The 19808-nt window shown below is 60.7% G+C and overlaps 2 protein-coding genes across 7 annotated transcripts; one reads left to right on the top strand and one right to left on the bottom strand.

Annotated features, from left to right (window-relative positions):
* Window positions 1-83: 83 nt before the first annotated feature.
* Window positions 84-6290, bottom strand: KLHL17 (kelch like family member 17). Of its 3 annotated transcripts, none has more exons than XM_064281047.1 (12): window positions 6086-6290; window positions 4786-5045; window positions 4578-4699; window positions 4073-4294; window positions 3686-3802; window positions 3239-3452; window positions 2319-2463; window positions 2073-2240; window positions 1735-1823; window positions 1561-1634; window positions 1143-1324; window positions 84-925 (listed from the first exon to the last, which is right to left on the bottom strand). In XM_064281047.1, exons 1-12 carry the CDS (start codon window positions 6193-6195, stop codon window positions 697-699), a joined length of 1932 nt encoding a protein of 643 aa, XP_064137117.1. In that variant the 5' UTR covers window positions 6196-6290; the 3' UTR covers window positions 84-696. The 3 variants fall into 3 exon arrangements, with proteins under 3 accessions (XP_064137117.1, XP_064137118.1, XP_064137119.1); XM_064281048.1 differs by having other exon boundaries at window positions 2073-2272; window positions 2393-2463; XM_064281049.1 differs by lacking the exon at window positions 2073-2240.
* Window positions 6291-7516: 1226 nt separating this feature from the next.
* Window positions 7517-19795, top strand: NOC2L (NOC2 like nucleolar associated transcriptional repressor). Of its 4 annotated transcripts, none has more exons than XM_064281044.1 (19): window positions 7517-7574; window positions 7725-7877; window positions 9244-9418; window positions 9511-9642; window positions 10206-10323; window positions 10419-10509; window positions 10960-11038; window positions 11120-11230; window positions 11711-11821; window positions 12068-12256; window positions 12442-12581; window positions 13410-13521; window positions 15395-15508; window positions 15849-15950; window positions 17096-17239; window positions 17331-17444; window positions 18381-18516; window positions 18910-19014; window positions 19247-19795. In XM_064281044.1, the coding sequence occupies exons 1-19, from the start codon at window positions 7549-7551 to the stop codon at window positions 19354-19356; spliced, it is 2262 nt and encodes a 753-aa protein (XP_064137114.1). In that variant the 5' UTR covers window positions 7517-7548; the 3' UTR covers window positions 19357-19795. The 4 variants fall into 4 exon arrangements, with proteins under 4 accessions (XP_064137114.1, XP_064137112.1, XP_064137111.1 ...); XM_064281042.1 differs by having other exon boundaries at window positions 10203-10323; window positions 19250-19795; XM_064281041.1 differs by having other exon boundaries at window positions 10203-10323.
* Window positions 19796-19808: the final 13 nt, after the last annotated feature.

The raw sequence follows: 19808 nt of genomic DNA, 5'->3' as shown, positions 1-19808 counted from the left end.
GGGAGACAGGACACACGCAGCCCCCACTAGACCCATCCTCCAGCTGCACGGTCCCCCAGGGACGGACGCTCAGACACAGGCCGAGGAGTCCAAGAGACATGTTTATTAACTGAGTTGGCGCGTATTGCTACGGTGGGTCTGTGCACACGGAGCACGGAGGCGTGCACATGGCCCCGCTCAGTGCGAGCCCAGGAAGACAGACGTGGACACTGGGAGGAGGCGCTCAGTGGGGAGGTGAGGCCCGCACCTGCTCAGAAGAGCCGGACTCCATGGCCCCCGGCTTCCACAGCCCAGCTCTCGGTCTGTGCCTCTAGGTCTGAGACCCTGGGGCAGGGCGGGTCTCCTTCCCCATCACTGATGCCCCTAAGGCCAGGAGTGGGCAGGAGGACTCCCGGAAGGGCAGCTTGGTCCCAGAGACGTGGGGTCCCAAACACTTCGAGAGTAAAGGGACAAACTGATAGCTGCGGCGGTGCTTGCCGGGCAATAAATAAGTGAACAGATAAACGATTAACTAAATAAATAAACAAGGATGCACACAGACAGACACCAACACGAGAAACATGGATGGAGGTACCCAGCATCCCTGGTGGGGTGGCCAGGGACCCTGCCCCAACTCATGTGGGCAAGGAGGGGAGCAGGTGGGGCCGCCCGGGGGCGCTTAAGGCATCTGGGCGCCGGCATGCGGCGCTGTGCAGGTCAGAGGCTGGTGGAGGACACTGACAGAGTGGGCGAGGAGGGTGGGGGGAAGTTGAGCAGCTCGAGCACGGCCACACCCACGCTGCTGCGTCGCGTGAACATGCAGGACGCGGCCACCCACTTGTTGGTCCGCGGGTTGTATTTCTCGATGGAGTTGAGGCTGGAGCTGCCATCATTGCCTCCCACGGCGTACAACCAGCCGTCCATTGCCACCAGGTCATGTGTGCTCCTGGGGGGCCACGGGGGGGTGGGTGGGTGTCCAGCCAGGGGTAGGTTCACAGGGGCCTCTGCTTGTCTCTGGGAGGGCAGACCTGCTGTATGGGGTGAGACATCCCCCATGGACGCCCCTCCCTGGGGACCCCCGTGGACATCACCCTGGGACACCATCCCATGGACACCCCATAGGGCAATGCTCCCCCAGAGACCGTGAGCCTGTGCCTGCAGACCTGCGAATGTTCATGGGTGCCACGCTCTCCCAGGCGCTGGCCTTAGGGCTGAACCTCTCCACTGAGTTGAGGCAGCTCGTGCCATCATTGCCCCCGGCCACGTAGAGCGCGCCTTCTAGCACAGCCACACCTGCTGAGCTGCGCCGGCTCAGCATGGAGGCCACAGGTGTCCATGCGTTCACCTGCAGGTGGCAGGCACTAGGCTGAGGGCTTTCCACCTCCCACAGTGCAGAGCTCCAGGGTGGGGGCAGCAATGGTGGGGGTCAGTGGCCGGGGGGGTGGTAGAGGGGAACAGCAATCCAGGGAATAGCGGTTGGGGGCCAGCCGTCAGAACTGGGCAACAGTCGGGGGAGATGGCAACGGTGGCTGGAAGGTGGTGGTCAGGGGACAACGGTTTACGGTAGGGCACACCACGCACCTGGGGCTCGTATTTCTCCACAGTGGCCAGGTGTGATGAGCTGTCGTAGCCGCCCACGGCATACAGGCTCCCGTCTGCGAGTAGAAGTGCCTCTGAGCACCTATGCATGCTGGGGCACCCAAGGGAAGGGGGGGCGGGGACAGGTAGGTTGCACGTCAGTGGTGAGTCACCCACCAAGTGTGGCCACACGCACATAGCGTCTTCTGGTGCTCATGGCGGCAATGGATGTCCACGCTCCCGTCAGGGGATCATAACGCTCAGCACTGCAGACAAAGGACCTCACAGACCCTGAGTGCAGGTAGGGAGGCCACCCAGGCCTAGGATTGGCCTTCTTGGTCCCATGAACTGAATCCTGGTGAAGCCCTGACCCCAGACCCCACTAGCATGGGCTGCCCTTTGACCCTGGGGAGGGCCGGTTTGGGCCAGAGGGATAGGAGTGGCACTGGGGGCCTCTCAGCTTCTGGTCGGCCATCACCCTGTAGTCCTGGGCAGCCCTCATCTGGTGCACCCACCTGTTGAGGCAGGAGGCCCCATCGTAGCCGCCAGTTGCATAAAGCAACCCGTGCAGGGGGGCCACACCCAGGCAGCTGCGCCTTGTGCCCATTGACACCTCAGGTTGCCATGTATTGGTGACAGGGTCATACGATTCCACGGTGGCAAGGTCCGAGGTCCCGTCGTAGCTGGGGAGAGCCCCGCTGCAGTCAGAGCTGGCCTGGAGGGCGCACACCAAGCCCGACTCGCTACTGTGCCATGCTTACCCGCCCACAGCATATAGCCGGTTGCTGATGGCTGCCACGCCCACCCGGGCCCGGCGTGTGGACATGGAAGCTACCACGTGCCAGCGGTCTGTGCGTGTGTCGTAGGCTTCACAGTCTCCATGGATGGCAAAGAGGCTCCCACCACCTGAGGGCAGAAGGGGGATCCAGTGGGCACAACAGGGTTAGGGGCCTGACGCAGGGTCTGGTGGGGTGGGCCACCCAGCGCAGGGTCCTTGAGACTCCAGAGCGGAAATGGGGGCAGGTGTGCAGCGCAGGGATGTGGTGGGGACGTGACAAGTTACGTAGCAGCTGTAGGAACATGGCTGGTGCGGGGACACAGAGAGTGCAAAAAGAGAACGTGGCGGATGTGAGGTGCGGACATGACAGGTGCAGAAAAAGAGGTGGCAGTCTGGAGACGGACTGCACTGAATGCAGGAATGTGGTGGCCACAGGGATGTGGCCTGTGTAGGGGGATGTGGCAGTGACATAGTGAACGTGGAGGGAACACTGTAGGCAGAGAAGATGCTGCGGGCATGAGAATGTGGTGAGAATATACAAAAAGATAACAAACACGGGGGGGGACATGGTAGGCACATGCACAGGAAACAGATATGGGTTGGGGGCATGGGGGAAATATGAAGGAACATGGTAGGGATGTGGTGGGAACATAGTAAGCACAAGTGGGGATGTGGTGGTCACAGGAGGAAATATGCATTAGGAGATGTGGTGGAGACATGGCGGGTGTAAGCAGGGATGTGGTAAACGAGGGATGAAGATGAGATGAATACGTAGAGGGAACATTGTGGGCACATTTGGGGAGATGACAGGTGTAGGTGGTGACATGGTGGTCACAGAAGGATATGCTGCAGGTGTGGGGATGTAGTATGGATGCAGCGGAGATGTGTTGGGCACGGGCGTACCCACAGCAAAGAGCACCGGGCCAGCGCCCTCACAGCGGCGCGGCCGCGTGCGGCTGGTTCCCAGGACGCCCCTCTGTTCGGGCAGCAGATGGAACTTGAGGGCCTCAATGAGCAGATCCTTGCAGTCCGGGTGATGCCGCACCAGGCCCTCTGCATCCACATGGCCCAGGAGGAAGTCGCGGCTCAGCAAGGGCAGCCGCACACACTTCATCAGCTGGGGTGGGGGGGGTGCCAGGTCAGGCAGGACCAGGGGACCCACATCTCGGTGCTTGGGTCCTCCTGAGAGCTCCCACATCCCTCCTCAGCCATGACACCACCCGGACACATGGGGGCTGGCATCAGGAGCCCTGATCATGGGACCCTCCCCATCTACAGGGTACTGGGCACACCTGGCTCTCAGCCACCTGTGTCCCTTCCCAGCCGGCAGAAGCCTAGGGCCAGCCTCACCCGAGGGACGTGCTGCCTCCGTGCGTCCACGTCGTGCTTGACCCAGCTCAGGACAGCGCGGTAGACGTCCTCCTCGGAGGGCACGTTCAGGCTGTCGCTGGAGACCAGCTCCAGCACCTGGGGGTGGGGTCTCAGGCTAGGCCAGGTTGGGGGAGGAGGTGGGGAGCCCTGAGGGTGCCCAGGACAGAGAATCTGCCCAGCCAGGGGCCCAGTGTTCCTGGGGGAGGGGTCAAGCAGGGCGTGGAGCCTCAGGTCCAGCTCCCCGGGGCCCACGGACTAGGGATGCAGGCAGAGATGGGGGTTGGGATAGGGCTGGAAGTCAAAGGGGAGGGTTTGGGCTTAGGGTGGGGTCTGAGGCTAGGGGTCAGGGCTGGCCGGTGGTGTTACCTGCTTCAGTGGCAGCAGCATGAACTCCTCAGTCTTGGCCACGTCCACGAAGTGCTGCAGCACGTACCTGTGGGCAGCCTTTAGCAGGTCGCTGCAGGAGTGTGTGTCGGCAAAGCCCCTGATGCCCAGGCAGTTGGATGGGTCAAGCTGACTCAGCAGGAACTTGCAGCATGCATCTCGGACGCCGTTCAGCTGCAGGAGACTGGCGGCTGGGAGCAGAGTCTGTGGGCACAGGGACAGGGAGAAGGTGAGAGAAAGGACTGGGAGGCCAGGGCCATGAGACAGGGGACAGAGTGGGAAGAGGGGCTTGGGCCACAGGCCAGGGGATGGGATGGAAGCGGGGACTGGGGCCACAAGACATGGGACGGGGGGGGTCAGGGCCACAGGACAGGGATGAGGGGAGACGGGGGGATGTGGGGAAAGGCACGGGGGGTACAAGAGGTACAAGGGGGACGTGGGGATTGGGACAAGGTATCTCAGCAACACAAAGGGCTAGTGACGTCACCTGCACGTTGCCCTCGCCCACCACGATTTCAGCCGTGTACGCAAACTGCACCAGCTGGTCCAGGGCCTGTGGGTCGATGTCATGCAGCGTCACATGCGTCTGACGGCTCTCGCTCATCTCATCTATGGGGACAGCGGATCAGGCCCGTCCTCTCCCTGGGAGACCTGCGGATGCCCCCCAGCCCCCAAACTATGGGCTGTGCACTTACTCGTGAACATGGCATGGAAGTAGGGGCTGCAGGAGGCCAGCACAACCTTGTGCGCTCGGATCTCCTTGGTGGCCACGTGCAGGACAATGTCACACAGAAGGCCACGCTGCCTCATGCGGCTCATGGCCACAAATGCATCATGATAGTGCCGCTTGGAGTTGTGGGCCACACTGTGGCCCTCGCGGCTCAGCAGCTGCATTGCCCCCTCCATAGGGGCCGCAGGCCAGGGCTGCCGGGGACGTGCTCGCTCTGCCTCAGGGCTGTGGGGGGTGGCTGGTCAGGGAGCTGCCCATGGCCTCGCCACGTCTGGGCAGAGCCCTCAGTGGCCCAAGCCTCAGTCAGCCCCTCACAACCCACCCTGCTCCCTTCCCCATCTCCCACCACCTCCCAGCCCTGTGTCAGGCCTGGCCCCTACCTGCCCAGCTCTGCTCTTCGTGTCCAGGAGCCTCCCTGGAGCCCAAGCAGGACCCTGTCTCACACCTTCTCTTGGCACACAGCCAAACCAAAGTCCCTCATGGACCTGGTGCCCTGATAGCTGAGCTACACAGCTCCCTCTGACCAGGTCCCATCTGGGCACCAGGCCTCCTTGGCCCAGAGTACTCTACAATAACCAGACTCCCTTGATGCTCCTTGGGACTCTTTGTTCTCTGTTGGCCACCCTTTCCATCCCCATCAGCCCACGGTTCCCTCAGGATAGGAGTCTGCCCCCCTCCACACCGGCCAAGCGCACTGGAGATGCATGCAGGGTAAAGGTGGCCAGTGTTCCCTCCGCCACTCCCTGAACTGGACCCCTTCCACGCACACTGCACCCGCATCCTGCGCATGGGTTGCCTGAGTCTCCGTGTGCCGTGCCGCTGGGGTTCAAGGACAGCCAGGAGGCGACAGAGCCTCTGGGGATGGCCACTCAGGACGCCTGCCCAAACCCGCCCAGTTCGCGGATGAATGGAAGGGTGGGGGCTCAGGTGTGCCGATACCGGGTGTGAGAACCCGGTAGAGCGGAGAGAGCAGTGGTAGGACGGAGTGGGAGCAGTAGGAGATGCGGAACCTCCACAGAACCGGGTCTGCGGGCGCGGGGCCTCCAAAGTCGGGTCGGAGCCTTGGCTGGCACCCCCCCCCCCGCCAGCCGGGCCTCGAGGACCGCGCCTGGGCACCCTCACGGCCACGCTGGTCCTCTCCCTCTTCCGCCGCCCTAGAGACTTCCTTTGGCCACTCCGGTGCCCTAGACCCTCAGTGTCCCCTCACGGCCACCCCCGTGCCCCTGGCCCGTCACGACCACCTCCCGGCCTCCCGACCCACTCACGCCGGCGGCTGCGGTGGAGGCGGCGGCGGCGGCGCCTCGGGCCCGGGCCCTGGGCTGCCGTGCTCTGGACTCTGTGTCCTGCCAGCCGGGCGCTCGCTGCGCGGCTGCATGGGCTCGGCCGTCGGACCCGCCGGACCTGCAGACGAACCAACCGACGCGCGGATGCTGGAGGACTGCTCGGCGGTGGCGGCCAGCTCCCCGCTTGCTTTCGCCGCCCGCCCGCAGCGCTCTGTTTCTCGGCGCCGCCCGCCCCGCCTTCCGGCTCTCCGGCCGCTTCGGAGACGCAACGTGGGACCCGGGTCATCCCGATGTCCTGGAGCAGGTGTCCTGCCTGCCACCTCCTCCTCCTTCAGGAGGTCCCCGGGCAGGACCTGAACCGACCAGGACCTCCTCCGGAGGCAACCCTGGACAGGCCCTGAGCCAGCTCACGGCCGTCCCCTCCTGCTAGCCCCTAGGCTTTCCAAATCCTTCTAAGTACCAGGCCTCGCTCTGGGCGCTGGCAGCCTGGGATGGAGAGGGCGTATGGGAGAGACCTGCCCTGGGCTTGACCTGCACACCCCCGGGCCTGTGAGCTAGCCCGTCGTGGGGTCTAGCACATCCGGGCGGCTCGCGTCTCTCCTTCTCTCCCTAGGGCCACTTTCGGTCCTCCGGGCCTTTGCATCTGCTGTTGGGGCAGACAAGGAAAAGAAGAAGCGGCCATTCCCGTCCAGCCCCGTCCAGCTGGGGCTCAAGTGGTTGAGGACGGGCGCGCGCTGTGGGCAGCCCACGGACCTGCCCTCCGCGCTGCATAGCACAGTCCGTCGGTCGCCTCCTGTGCCGCTGCACCAGGCGCCTCACACGGGCGTGGCCTGGCTTTAGGGCAGCATTTTTTGGTGATCTGTCTGTTTACTACACCGCCGTCTGTTTCCCTTGTTTTTCGTACGGGATCTCTGGATTTTCATTATTGATTTGTGAAAGCTCTTTGTATATTACCGCCTTTGCCGCACCTCTCCCGCCCCGGGTGTCATTCATCGACGCGCAGCACTCGGGGGCACGTGCTTCCGGAGCCCTGGGCAGGCGGCTGGGGGGGGAAGGTGGGCGCCCGGGCTGTCGACCCGGGGACGGCACCACCGTTACCGCCTCTGACAGAGTTGTGAGAGGCACGTTAGGGTTCGACCCAGGCGGTCCGGCGGTCTGAGGCCCCGCAACCCGCACTAAACGGATGCGTGCGTGTGCGGAGACTGAACCGCGTCCCCGGGCGACCCCGGAGAGTCCCAGCCCCTTGCCGCGAGACCGACTGGATCAGGGAAGCGAATGTGCCCGCCTGCCTCTAGCCCGCCGGCGCCAAGGTCGGAGAACCTCAGAGTCAATCACGGGGCGGGGCGGGGCGGGGCGGAGTCTGGGGGCGGGGTGGGAGGGAGGAAGTGCGGCAACGCATTGCATTCTGGGCCCGGAAGCGGGGTACACGCTGCGGGTTAGCTGTCATGGCGGCGGCACTGAGTCGGAAAAGGTGAGTTTGAGCGGCCGAGGGCCTGTCGGGCTACCGGCGGCTGCGGGTATCCAAAGGGGTTCTCCTCGCCCCTGTCCGTGCTCCTGGGGCAACGGGGCTGGGGCGAGCCGGGATGGTGGACGGCTGTGACTGCGACGTCGTGACCCACAGGCGCCTGGAGGAGCTGACGGTGGATGAGTTCCTAGCCTCGGGCTTTGATTCCGACTCCGAATCGGAGCCCGAGGGCGCCCCCGGAGCGGAGGCGCGGACGGTGCACGGAGCTGCCCGGAATCCGCATGGGCCAGGCGGGAGCTCCTCTGCCAGGTGAGCGCGGCGCCTCCCACTGAACGTGCGTAGGGACCTCTTCGCCCAGATCCGCCTCGCCTCTGGGATGCTAACCTCCGCTGGGTCCTCGGGGCTGAGGCCCAGGGGCCTCTGATTCCTGTCCTAAATTTTTTTAGTTTTTTGTGTTATTGTTTAGTATATGCTGTTTTTGCGTACTCTGTTAAGTTGTATTTTGAGTAGACGATATACGCTATTGTACTGTACAAAGATTTTGGTTTTAGGTATTTTTTTTTTAGTTTTAAGATGGGTAATTCATAGTGTGTTAGGAGAAAGAAGTGTTTTGGAGTGAAAGAAATAAAGAGAAGGGTTTAGAGTAATTAAAGGGAGGTTGGGAAGAGGAGTCACGTTGTTTTAAATGAAAAAGGTAATTTGACGACAAGATAGATTGACACAGTGCCTATAACAAAGGGCCGAAGTATAACAACGGTTGTGAGGATGGCACAGGACCGGGGTGTGTTCCATTTTGTTGTACAGAAGGTCGCTGTGAGTCAGAACTGACTCGATAGCAGGTAATGACAATGACATTTTAGGAGGTGATGTTTAAACACAGACTTGAATGAGTAAGTTTTGTAGGCAGAAGGAAAAGAGTCTTAGTGTTTTAGGTGGAGGGAACAGCAACGGCCCTGAAATAGGAGTGTGTTTTATATGTTTGAGGACAGCGAGAGATGAATGTAGCAGAGGGAGTGAGAGGGAGAGTAGTAGAAATGAGCCCCGAGAAGTGACAAGGGGCCAGGTCTTAGGCTATTGTCAGGCCTGCTGGTAAAATAGGAAGTTATTTTGGGGTTTTGAGCAGAAAAGTAACATCACGTAACATGTAGCACCAGGGTTCCTTGGGTACTGTCCTGGGAATGGAAGCAGGGAAACCAGCTTGGAGGCTGCTGTAGTAGCTGAGGAGTGCTGGTGGTTGAGTTAGAGTGATGACAGAGCAGGTGCAAGAGAGAGGCTTAAGGACAGCCCAGGCATTTTCACCGGAACACCTGGAGGGACAAAGTTAACAACAGTTGAAGTAGAGTAGAGTCCAGGCAGAATGAATTCAGGGAGACCATGAGTTCAGGACACGAGCGTGTGGGTTGAATACGGCGTCAGAGTGCACGTGCGGAGGTGTTGAAAGGCCACTGGCTGTGTGATTCTGGAGTTCTGGAGACAGACAGGTCAGCTGAACTCTTCCTAGCTTTGTATCCCTGGAAGTACCCCTTCTCTCGGGTTGTTTGTAGCTGCTGTGAGGGAACAAACAGACCTACCCCTGTAATTTCTCAGGAGACCAGCAAGCAGGCAGTGTGGTAGGGACAGGAAGCCCTGCAACTGGCTCTGCCTACCCACTGGGGTTGCTGACCTGTCTTCTTAGCCGGCGGAAAGGCTGTGCCTCTGAGCACAAGGACCAGCTGTCTCGGCTGAAGGACAAGGACCCAGAGTTCTACAAGTTCCTGCAGGAGAACGACCAGAGCCTGCTGAACTTCAGCGAGTCGGACAGTTCTGAGGATGAAGAGGAGCAGTTGCACTCCCTGCCCAACATGCTGGAGGTGAGGGGGCCAGGCAGAACTGGGCGGGCGGGGGGGGCGTCACCTGTGGTCGTTATGCCCTGCCCTACCTTGGCTCTTCTGTGTCTGTGCAGGAAGCAAGTGAGGAGGAAGAGGAGGATGGAGCAGGGGCTGGGGACAAAGTCCCCAGGGGACTGCAGGGGAAGAGGAAGGATTCGGTCCCTGTGACCCTCGCCATGGTTGAACAGTGGAAACAGGCAACGAAGGTGAGAAGTGGCGTGTGGACTAGGCCCTCTTCCCAGAGGCAGGAGTCTGCACTCGACTCCCCTCGTCAGAGGTGCCCAGTGCTGCACAGGCATCGTCTTGGGAGGACTCCTCCCTGAGGCATGGGGCAGCTCCAGCATTCCTCCTGTGTGCCAGGCAGCTCCAGGACTGTGTTTTCCCACTTGGCCTGTCCCTTCCTCTCCAGGGCTGCCTTTTCTGTCTCCTCTCAGGTTTCTGCTGCCTAAAGTTTACTGAGGGTGGGACCTGGTCTCTCTGCCTTGTCGGTCTGGGAAGTGTAGGTCCTTATGAGGGGTTCATGGTGGTCTCTGTGAGGAGATGTTGGGAAGAGAAAACCGCCCTTACCACCTGGGAGCCTGCTGTAGTCCAGGAGCCGGCATTCGAGGCCCCTGTCCTATTGAAGGGTCCTGGACTCTGGCTCAGCAACCCCGGCCCCCACCCCGCCCCTGCATCTGAGATTGTGGCTGGGCCACGGTGCCTTTCTGAGAGCAGTTCTGTCACTTTGCGTGCCTCCCTGGGTTCTCTCTCTCTTTCGCCTTTCCAGCAGCACCTCACGCCGAAGCTGTTGCATGAGATTGTTCAGGGGTTCCGAGCGGCTGTGGCCACCACCCAAGGAGACCAGGAGGGTGCCGAGGCTGGCAGGTTCCAGGTCACGGACAGCGCAGGTGAGCCTGGTGAGGGGCCCGGGACCCAGGCTCTCCATGTGTATCCTCTCCCAAGAGTAGACCCCAGTGGCCTCTGTGTTCACCCTGTCCTGTAGTGTTCAATGCTGTGGTGACCTTTTGCATCAGAGACCTCCTGGGCTGCCTCCAGAAGCTGCTGTTTGGCAAGGCCCGAAAGGACGGCACCAGGTGAGGAGGTTGGCAGTCCTTCTGGACACAGCTGGGACAGGGTGGTGGGGATGGGGTAGGCTCTGTGGACACCTGGAGAGCTAGGAACATGCAGGACCCTAGGAAAGGCTGGGCTCTTAGGGCTGGCGGGGTTGGGGGGAAGGCACATCCTTTCTCTTTCTTCTTGAGAAGGAATTTTCTGCCTGAAATTTCTCAGGCTGCGTGGTGTGTGTTCCTGCCGCTGGGCTTTGAACTCCAGTTTTATAAGGCCAGACTGTCTCCATCGTCTCTGACAGCTGGGTCCTGCTGACTCTCGTTGCCTCAGCTCTGCTCATGGTCTCAGGGAGCCTCCCAGATGGGGTCCGTAAACTGGTGCCAGCCTGTCCCCTTAGGAAGGTGTTGGGGCGGGGGGTGTCATAGTCATGGGAGGGTCACAGTCAGGGGAGTCACAGACATGGGGCATCTTTGTAGGGGGGCACCACCGTCCAGCAGCCCACTGTGGGGGAAGCTCCGTCTGGACATCAAGGCCTACCTGAACTCAGTCACACAGGTATGGTCCTGGCAAGGGTGGGGGTACGCTGGACTGGAGGATGGTTGGGTTTGGGCCTTACTGTCCCCTGCTGACCCCCAGCTGGCGAGCTGCCTGACCGAGGCGACAGTGGCAGCAGCTGTTGTCCAGCATATCAGCAGTGCGGTGCCCTACTACCTGACCTTCCCACAGCAGTGCCGTGTGCTGCTGAAGGTAGGCTGGCCATCACAGTCCAGGCTCGTCCCCCCGGCCACCTCCTGCTCCCAGCCTGTCCCAGCCCCTCCCTGCTGCGTGTAGGACACCTTCGCCCTTTATCGCTCTTCCTTTCCCGTGTGGGTGACTTGGCTCGGGTGGCACCTCCTATTCTTAGACAGAACCACGTTAGGCTTGTTCTGTTTGTTGTGAGGTCGTGAGGTGACAGCGTTTACAGCACTCATACACACAGTCATGTCGCTGTGGTGCTGCCTTCGCTAGAGGTGGTGGGATTGGTCTCAAGTTCTTTGTCTCTGATTTTTTGACTGCTCATAGTTGCCGCTCATGGCACTTCGTAGAGTGCTGATCTGTCTTCAGGAGTGGCCAGAAGCACCACTGGCCCTGGGCAGGGGGTCTGCCGCACCCGGGCAGAGAGGGGCTGGGCATGGCCCCCTGGTGGAGAGCCTGGGTGGGCAGTGACCCCCTCCGGGCCCTCCACAGAGGATGGTGGTCCTGTGGGGCACTGGCGAGGAGACCCTGCGTGTGCTGGCTTTCCTGGTTCTCATCAAAGTCTGCCGGCACAAGGACAGCTTCTTGGGTCCCATCCTCAAGGTAGCATGGCATGGCTGGCCCGGGTGGGCTCTCTTGGGACTAGCTGAGGTTCCCTCAGGGTCTGGGTAGACAGTCTTTGCTGAGGATGGCAAGTGCCCTGTATGGGTAGTGCTCTCGCTGGGCTGTGGCCTCCTAGCAGTGTGGCTCTTGGGGGCCTGTGCAGAGGGAAAAGACGCACCGGGCAGGAGTGGGGGCTGCACGGGGCTCCCGGAGCTCAGGACGAGCTTTGACTGGGTTCTCCCGCAGCAAATGTACATTACGTATGTGAAGAATTGCAAGTTCACGTCCCCCAGCGCCCTGCCCACCATCACCTTCATGCAGCGCACCCTCACAGAAGTACTTGCCTTAGACACTGGTGCTGCCTACCAGCATGCCTTCCTCTACATTCGCCAGCTCGCTGTCCACCTGCGAAATGCCATGGTCATGCGGAAGAAGGTGTGGGCCAGCTGACGGGCGCACTTGGGGGCATGGCCCTGGGTGGGAAACATGGGGTTGGGGGCTCGGTGCTGCTAGAGGAGAGGCCCCATGTGGCTCCTGGGCCCCATCAGGCTTATGAGAAGCTACCCCTACTGCTTGGAGCTGGACCGGCTCTCCTAGTGGTGTGTCTTTCCTCTGACCAGGAGACGTACCAGTCGGTGTACAACTGGCAGTTTGTGCATTGCCTCCACCTGTGGTGCCGTGTCCTGGGCACTCTCTGCCCCAACGGGGCTCTTGAGCCCTTGATCTACCCGCTTGCGCAGGTTATTATCGGCTGCATCAAGTAAGTCTGGGCTGGGTTGAGGCCGGTTTACATGGATTGTCAAGGAGGTCCGGGGTCAGGATTACACGGAGTGTCCTGGGTGGTCAGGGTCGGGGTTATGAGAGGTGTCCTGGGTGGCCAGGGCTACACAGGGCATCTGGAGGGCCAGAAAGGGTAAATTCTCTGGGAGGGTTCAGGGTGTATGTTTAAGCAGCTCCTGGGGAGGGCTGGGGGTGGTCTCTGGCCCCTGGGCCCATTGTGAGAGGCCACTCCAAACATCGTTATGGGCAGCCGGCTGTGCCAGCTGCTCCTGTTGGCCCCAGCTCCACAGGGGAGCACACACACGTGTCCTGGAGACTTGGGGTCAAGAGTATAGCGTAGGCCTGTAGGAGTCCAGACCACGGGTTGGATGTGCACAGAGCACTTTGGGGTGGTCTGCCGCCTGTGGACATAAATGTTCCAGGGGAGCCTTGTTTTCTGTAATGTGGGGCTGGGGTGTGTCCTCAGAGAATGTGTGGCAGGTAGCTCTGTGCACTTCTCAGCCAGGAGGGGGCGTCTGTGTTCCTCTGAAGGGGGACGGGCTCCGGCTAGGTGGGAGGGAGAGGGAGGTGGACCTGGAATAGCCCTGGCTGCCAATGCAGGGAAGGGGAGAGTTGAAGGAACTCCCTTGGTAACGTGAAATTGGGGCGGAAGGTGGGCGAGCGGGCCCTAGTGACTGAGAGGGGTCTCTGTCCTGCCTTGTGGAGGGATCCCTGGGCAGGTGTGGCTGGGGGAGCCTGGTGGCAGTAGACCGAGTGGGCCTGCCCTATGGGCCTCAGGACCTCGCTAACCCCTCCCTACCACCCCCAGGCTGGTCCCCACTGCCCGCTTCTACCCGTTGCGCCTGCACTGCGTACGCGTCCTGACACTGCTCTCAGAGAGCACGGGCACCTTCATCCCTGTGCTGCCCTTCCTTCTCGAGGTGAGTGGGCCACGAGGGTGGGGGTGGTTACTGGGGGAGGGAGAGCAGCAGCATGTCTGTCTGCTCCGTCTGCCTGTGTGGCTTCGCCTTTGGCCCTGGGCTCAACAAGCCTCCCAGCGCCCCAGTGTCCTCACCTGAGGACAGGAAATGGCTCTGTGGACCTCATAGGTTTCTCAGGAATGTAGTTTGCCTTGCTGCCCCCCCGCCCCCTCCGTCTGCCCATGATGAACTGGCCTTCGCTCTATGGGCCCCATGGTGTCACTCAAAGGTCAGGGCCAACCAGGGCGGTAGTTGTTTTGCTTGAGGTGAGAGTTAGCGTCCCAGCTTGGATGGAGCCCCAGGCCCGAGAGGCCAGAGCTTCCATATCTTCTCTTCATGAGTCTGCCTTGGCGCGGAGTCGGCAAGTGTGCGAACCTGTGCCTGTGTGGTGCGTGTGTGGTGTGGTACGTGTATGTGAGTACTTGTGTGCCTCATGTGCGTGTACGTGTGTGGTATGTGTACGTGTGTGCATACATATGTAGTGTGCATATGTGTGTGTGGTGCACGTGAGAGGCTGGAGTCCAAAGCCAAGGAGCCTCGGGCATGAGACCTGGCTGGCATGTGTTCAGGAATCCATCCTCCCTCCTTTTGGAGAAGCCTCAGCAGTCAGTGTGCGCCCACAGGGAGGCCAGCCCAGTCCTGTGGGCTGTTGCCGTGGTGCTGCTGACTGGGGGAGGGAGAGGAGGCAGAGGAAACCCAGACGGTTCTGCACTGATTCCCTGAGGGGAGCCACTGTGGTTTCGTGTTGTCAAGAACACTCTTTGGAAATTACATCCTCTCTGCTTGTGGCTGCCGCAGTGACCCCCGACCACCCGGCTTGTGGCCCTTCGCTCAGTGCCCCCACTGTGGCTCCTACCCCAACCTCGTCTTTGTGTCTGTGTTCTGGGCATCTGCTTCCATTTGTCTCTTTCTACCTGGCGTCTCCCTGAGCCCTCATGCTCTCCCATGGGGCCTTCCGTTTCTTCCCGTCTCTGGTCTCTTTGGGCAGCGCAGGTCAGACCCCAGCCCTCGGCCAGCTAGCTAGAGAAAGGGCAGTGCTCACCCGGGCACAGGTTTATTGTACATCTAGACATGGCTGTTTTTTGAAAGCAGTGGGTACAGCCAGCACACATCTTCACCTGAGAGGTGCCTTTCCTCTCGCAGTGTACCCCCCAGGGGGTCCTCAGGTGGTGGGCCCCACCTCTATCCCTGGGCAGCCTGGGCCATCGGGTCTGGGGGAAGCCAGGTCTTGGGAGGTGGGCAGTGGTGCTGCGGGAGCACCCAGCTCCTGGCTGCAGCCGCTTAGTCATAGGCCTAGCCACTCAAGTTCTGCTGCCCCTCCCCTCCCGGCCTTTCCTGTTTTCCGTGGAGTCCCCTGGGCCTGTGGCCACCAGCACCACCAGGGTGCAGGTCCTTCACCAAGCAGCCCTGCAGTGCATGTCAGGAAACATGCACTTTGAGGTCTGGTGCAATGGTGGCCCCCTGACCCCTTTGTTTGCAGTGGTCTATCCTTGCTTCTCAGCTGTGCTGGGGGAAGATTCTGATTCTGTGTGCAGCACATGTGCCCTAGTCATGCTGCCCATCCTGCTTGTTGCCAGAGAGTCTGGGCACCACCGTCGGGCACGAGGCTGGGCTTTAGGAGGCCTGAGGACTCAGGCTGCTGGGTGGGGGGCCTGGGGCTGTGGGCTTATAACCGTTGGGTACCTGCCCCTGGTCTGAGGACCCAGAGGGTGGACATGTCTCTTGGTGATGGCCATGGGGGGCATTCTGAGGAGGCTACAGCTGGGGTCTTGCAGGTTCTGCCCTAGGACGGTGGGCAGCAGGCGGCAGGGCCCTGAGGCTGCTTGCCTGGCAGGTTTTCCAGCAGGTCAACTTTAACAAGAAGCCGGGGCGTATGAGCTCTAAGCCAATCAACTTCGCTGTGATCCTGAAGCTGTCCAATGTCAACTTGCAAGAGAAGGTTTACCGGGTGAGGCTGGCGGGGTGGTCCCTGGGGTGCTGGTTTCCTGCCCATCGTGACATGCCCCCCACTTGTCTTAATGCCCACTGCCCCCCACCCCAACAGCCCTCCATCCTGATGCCCGCCCTCTGCCCTGATGCACCCCCCCCAGCCGTGACATGCCACCCTGTTCTGATGTACACCCCCCATCTTGATGCTCAGCCTGACCTACTGCCATCTTGATGTGCCCTGTGCCCTGACACCTGGCCTGATGGCCCACTGTCCTGATGTGCTCCCCCCACCTGCCCTGACATGCCCTACCACCCTGATGCTCCTTGACCGCCCACTCTCATGTGCCCCCCACCCCCAGGATGGCCTGCTGGAGCAGCTCTGCGACCTCACTCTGGAGTACCTGCAGGGCCAGGCCCACAGTGTTGCCTTCCCGGAGCTGGTGCTGCCTGCTGTCCTGCAGGTCCGTGCTCTTCTCCCACCCCACCGGGCAGGAGGGTGGGATCCCAGTGTGTGAGCACGGGTACTCTCCACAGAATACTTGGGACCTGGGGGGCCTGGCGAGCCCCTGCAGATTTTAGAAGACTCCCCAGGGACTGGAGTGGACATGAGGGCTCTCCTTGGTCAGGGCCGTCCCCCAGCACAGCCCCTTGTGGTTATGGGTACTGTGAGGAGGTGGGGCAAGGAGATGACCAGCTCTGCTGCAGATCTTGTGTCAGCCTCACTTGTCTTGAACTACAACGTCGGAGTGGGGGTCCTCCCTCATCTGTAGATCCCCTCTCAGCTCACCCCACACCTCTTCCCATGGAGATCCGTTTGCCCAGGCTAGATGTTTCCTGTCTCAGGGAGGCCTGTGCCGCCCCCAGGGAAAATGGCACTGCCATCCCTGTGGGATCAGCCTCAAGAATCACAGGCCCCTTGGTGGGGAGGTGGGGGGCTATTCCTCAGACTCAAACTGCACATGGGGCTCAGATGCCCACCTGGATACATGTGTGCATGTGTGTATGCGAGCAAGCACAGTACACACAAACACAGTCGCGTATTTATATACATAAATGGGTAGTTGCATGTACACGTGCACACGTGTAGTCACGTGCCTCTATGATCACGCCTGTACACGTGTGCACAGCCACTGTCAGACACATATGCAGTCACACTCAGTGTACTTTTGGTTAGTAACACCAGGAAGTTGAATATCTGTTTCTGGGCTAGGAGTCCCAAGGGACCACAAGTGGTTTTTGGTAAAAGCCTAGCAGCAGGTCCCACAGGCTGTACAGGCCACAGGGGTTCTCAGGACTGCTCAGCTCCTGTGTAGCACAAGAATAACCCCACAGAACACATGAGTGAGTGAGAAAACTGTATTCGTGGACAGGCGCCACTTGATCTGACCTGGAGGGTGGATTCTTGATGCTCTCTGCTGTCCCTGGCCCCAAGAGGGGCCCTTGCCACAAGTGCTGCCCTGTCTGCAGCTCCCCCCCGCCACCGGTATGCACATGCGTGCCCTGGGATAGGACCCATGTCCCATTTCTTGTTGAGTGGCAGACCCCTTCTGAGCTGGTGGGGTGGGACAACCAGGGCTGGAGCTGGACTAATATCCTACTCCTGCAGCTGAAGTCCTTCCTGCGGGAGTGCAAGGTGGCCAACTACTGCCGGCAGGTGCGCCAGCTACTCGAGAAGGTGCAGGAGAATGCGGAGTATGTGCGCTGCCGCCGCCAGGCTGTCTCCTTCAGTGTGTCTGACCAGCAGGCCGTGGTCAGTCCACAGACAGGGGGCGGGGGTATGTGGGCTCAGTCTCCTTGGCTTGCTGACAGCAGGTGTGACCCTGAGGTTCCTGCACCCCCAGGATGCCTGGGAGAAGCAGACACGAGCAGAGGGGACCCCGCTTACCAAGTACTACGGCCACTGGAGGAAACTGCGGGACCGGGAGATCCAGCTGGAGATCAGCGGCAAAGAGCGGGTGTGTAGGGGCGGGGCTGGGGCAGGCCAGGGGCATGACAGCCATCAGGCCTGAACCCTGGGTCTCTATGCTGGCCACCAGCTGACATGGTGTAGGGATGCCCCCCCAACCTGCCCCCCATGTAAGAGGACAGTTGGGATACCTGAGCAGGGCCAAGGTAGGTGGGGATTCCCTGCCACCACCATCCTGGTGCTTGCGGGTGGGTGACAGAGCAGAGACTGGCCACTGAGTCTGTAGAGGGGGTGGGCAATGTCGCATAACTGGGCAGGGCAGGGTCTCTGCCAGCCAGCGCCCGTTTTTCAGGCCTGGTGGGCTGGGGCCTTTGTCACTCAGAAGTAAAGGGATGGCAAGGTGGGCTTTGTCTTGTGACCCTGGGGCCTGCCTGGGCGGGGTGACTTCCTGTGGGTGGCATGCCCATGACTCTGTGAGTGTACCTGCCTCCCTGTCCTGCTGGGTGTGACAGTTTTGGGAGCAGGGAGGCAGGGGGTTGTGACTAGACTTCTAGTGAGTTGGAGCACCACTTTCTCAAGAGGGAAATAGAAATGATTGTAACATGTATGGCCAGTGGAAAGTGTGCCCAGGGTTCCCCTTGCCCACCTGGGGGGCAGCCCTGTCCAGGGGTTCCCTAAAACAGTGTTGAGTAGGAGTCAGCTCGGAAGGGTGACTGATGCTTCCCTAAGTTCTCGATGGGGGGTTGGGGGAGGGGACACGGCAGGGGAGGTGAATGGGACATTGGGTTTGAGGGAAGATGGTCTGGAAAGCGCGAGCAGAAGGTGGCCGCTGTCAGAGTGGGCTCCTGCCTGGTGTTTCTCGAGGGTCTCTTTGTGTGATGGCCCTGCTGAGGGGGGCAACAGGTCAGGAGAGTGTGGGGGTCAGGGTCAGGCTGTCACAGGCTCTTCTTTGCTCTCTTAACACCCACTTTGGTGGTCTTCCTAGTTGGAAGACTTAAACTTCCCAGAAATAAAGCGGCAGAGAACAGAAGGCAGGAAGGAAGAGGACAGGAAGGAGTTCAAGGACCTCTTTGACTTGGACAGTGATGACGAGGACGCCGCCTCTGGTCTCTCAGGGACAGGTACTGGGTGGGCAGTGTTGGGCTGCCCCCCGCATCCTTGAGGGTAGGGGCAGGCGAGCCACAGACAGGGCTGGGCAGGCAGGGGAGGCCGATTTCCAGACTAGGCAGGATGGGGGGGTCTGTACTCCCTTGCCCATGGCTGCTGTCACCGCCTCCTCCACTCTCACTGGTCCCTTTCCTTGTTTTGAAGTGGGGGCTCAGTTTTAAAATCCTGCTCGAGCCTTCCTTGGGGTGGGTGCCACGGCCCCAGTGCTGGCTCCACCCCCTGTAGGGCAGTTCTGGGTCCTCCCACCTGCGTGTAGTTCCCCGACCAGGCTGGGAGCAGACCGGCCTCCCTCAGCCTCCACTGTGTGGGCTGGTGGTCATTCAATGGCCCTTCCTCTTGCTCCCCAGGAGCGCCTGGGTCCGTGAGAGCTCTACAGGGGGCAGAGGAGGAGGAAGATGAAGATGGTGGCGACAGCAGCAGCGGCAGAGAGGAAGAAGTCAGCGACTCAGAGGGTGAGTGCCCCTGGGCTAGTGGGGCCTAGGGTGGGTCAGGGGGCAGGCTGTCCAAGGGCAGCTCCAAGCAGGCAGACCTCGACTACCCACGTCCCGAGAGGCCAGCCCAGCTGCTCTGGCAGCCAGCACAGCGGCACCAATAAATTAATTAGTGCCATGATTAACTAGTGATAAGCGACCTCCAGGCTGGCTCCTCCTGGTAGAGCAGGATTTATGTGGCCTTGCTCCCCAGCAGATGGAGGCATAGACACCGAGGCGGGGCTGAGCCCCAGGGAGCTGCAGCGTCTGGCCCAGGGGCCGGAGGACAAGCTCGAGGACCTACAGCTTTCTGAGGAGGACTGAGGCCACCGTGGACACCAGTGGGCAAGGCTGTAGACTGTGGACAGGACTTTATTTTTGCAACATCAAAGACCAAACGTACCAAAAGTTGGACCACTTCCTCAGCCAGCGGCCCTGGGGCAGAAACACACCGCAGAGCCTGCCCACTGCGGGCCCCATGCCTCAGGAAGGAAGCTGCCTCCTCCTGAGTGCGGGATGTGCAAGGCCCCAAAGCAGGAACAGCCCCAGTTCCAGGGGAGCCAGGGCCTGGCTGGAGCCCATGTGATCCATGGCAGTCTCTGTGCCTCCCGTCTTTGGTTTGTCTGCCACTGCTGGGATGCGGGGACCTCAGATCTGGTCCCCAGGGAATCGAGGCACAAGCTGGCTGCTCTACTCTGCAGCAATCCCATAAGTCTTTGGAACGTGTTCCTTTTCTAAGTCACGTGTTTCCTCACTGTTAAAACGTCTGGTGTTTC

This window comes from Loxodonta africana, chromosome 3, assembly GCF_030014295.1.
Source record: "Loxodonta africana isolate mLoxAfr1 chromosome 3, mLoxAfr1.hap2, whole genome shotgun sequence".
NCBI classification, from domain to species: domain Eukaryota; kingdom Metazoa; phylum Chordata; class Mammalia; order Proboscidea; family Elephantidae; genus Loxodonta; species Loxodonta africana.
Note: the sequence above shows the minus strand (reverse complement) of the source record. Positions and strands in the feature narration are given on the sequence as shown.

What these genes read in the sequence shown, in the direction of transcription:
- KLHL17 (XM_064281047.1), bottom strand. Translation starts at nt 6,195, where the DNA reads ATGCAGCCGCGCAGCGAGCGCCCGGCTGGCAGGACACAGAGTCCAGAG. An exon ending in GGAGGCAGCACGTCCCTCGG is followed by an intron (nt 3,453 to 3,685) that starts GTGAGGCTGGCC and finishes CCCCCACCCCAG; the next exon opens with CTGATGAAGTGTGTGCGGCT. An exon ending in CGGCTATATGCTGTGGGCGG is followed by an intron (nt 2,241 to 2,318) that starts GTAAGCATGGCA and finishes GGCTCTCCCCAG; the next exon opens with CTACGACGGGACCTCGGACC.
- NOC2L (XM_064281041.1), top strand. Translation starts at nt 7,549, where the DNA reads ATGGCGGCGGCACTGAGTCGGAAAAG. An exon ending in GCGGCACTGAGTCGGAAAAG is followed by an intron (nt 7,575 to 7,724) that starts GTGAGTTTGAGC and finishes CGTGACCCACAG; the next exon opens with GCGCCTGGAGGAGCTGACGG. An exon ending in GGCGGGAGCTCCTCTGCCAG is followed by an intron (nt 7,878 to 9,243) that starts GTGAGCGCGGCG and finishes CTGTCTTCTTAG; the next exon opens with CCGGCGGAAAGGCTGTGCCT.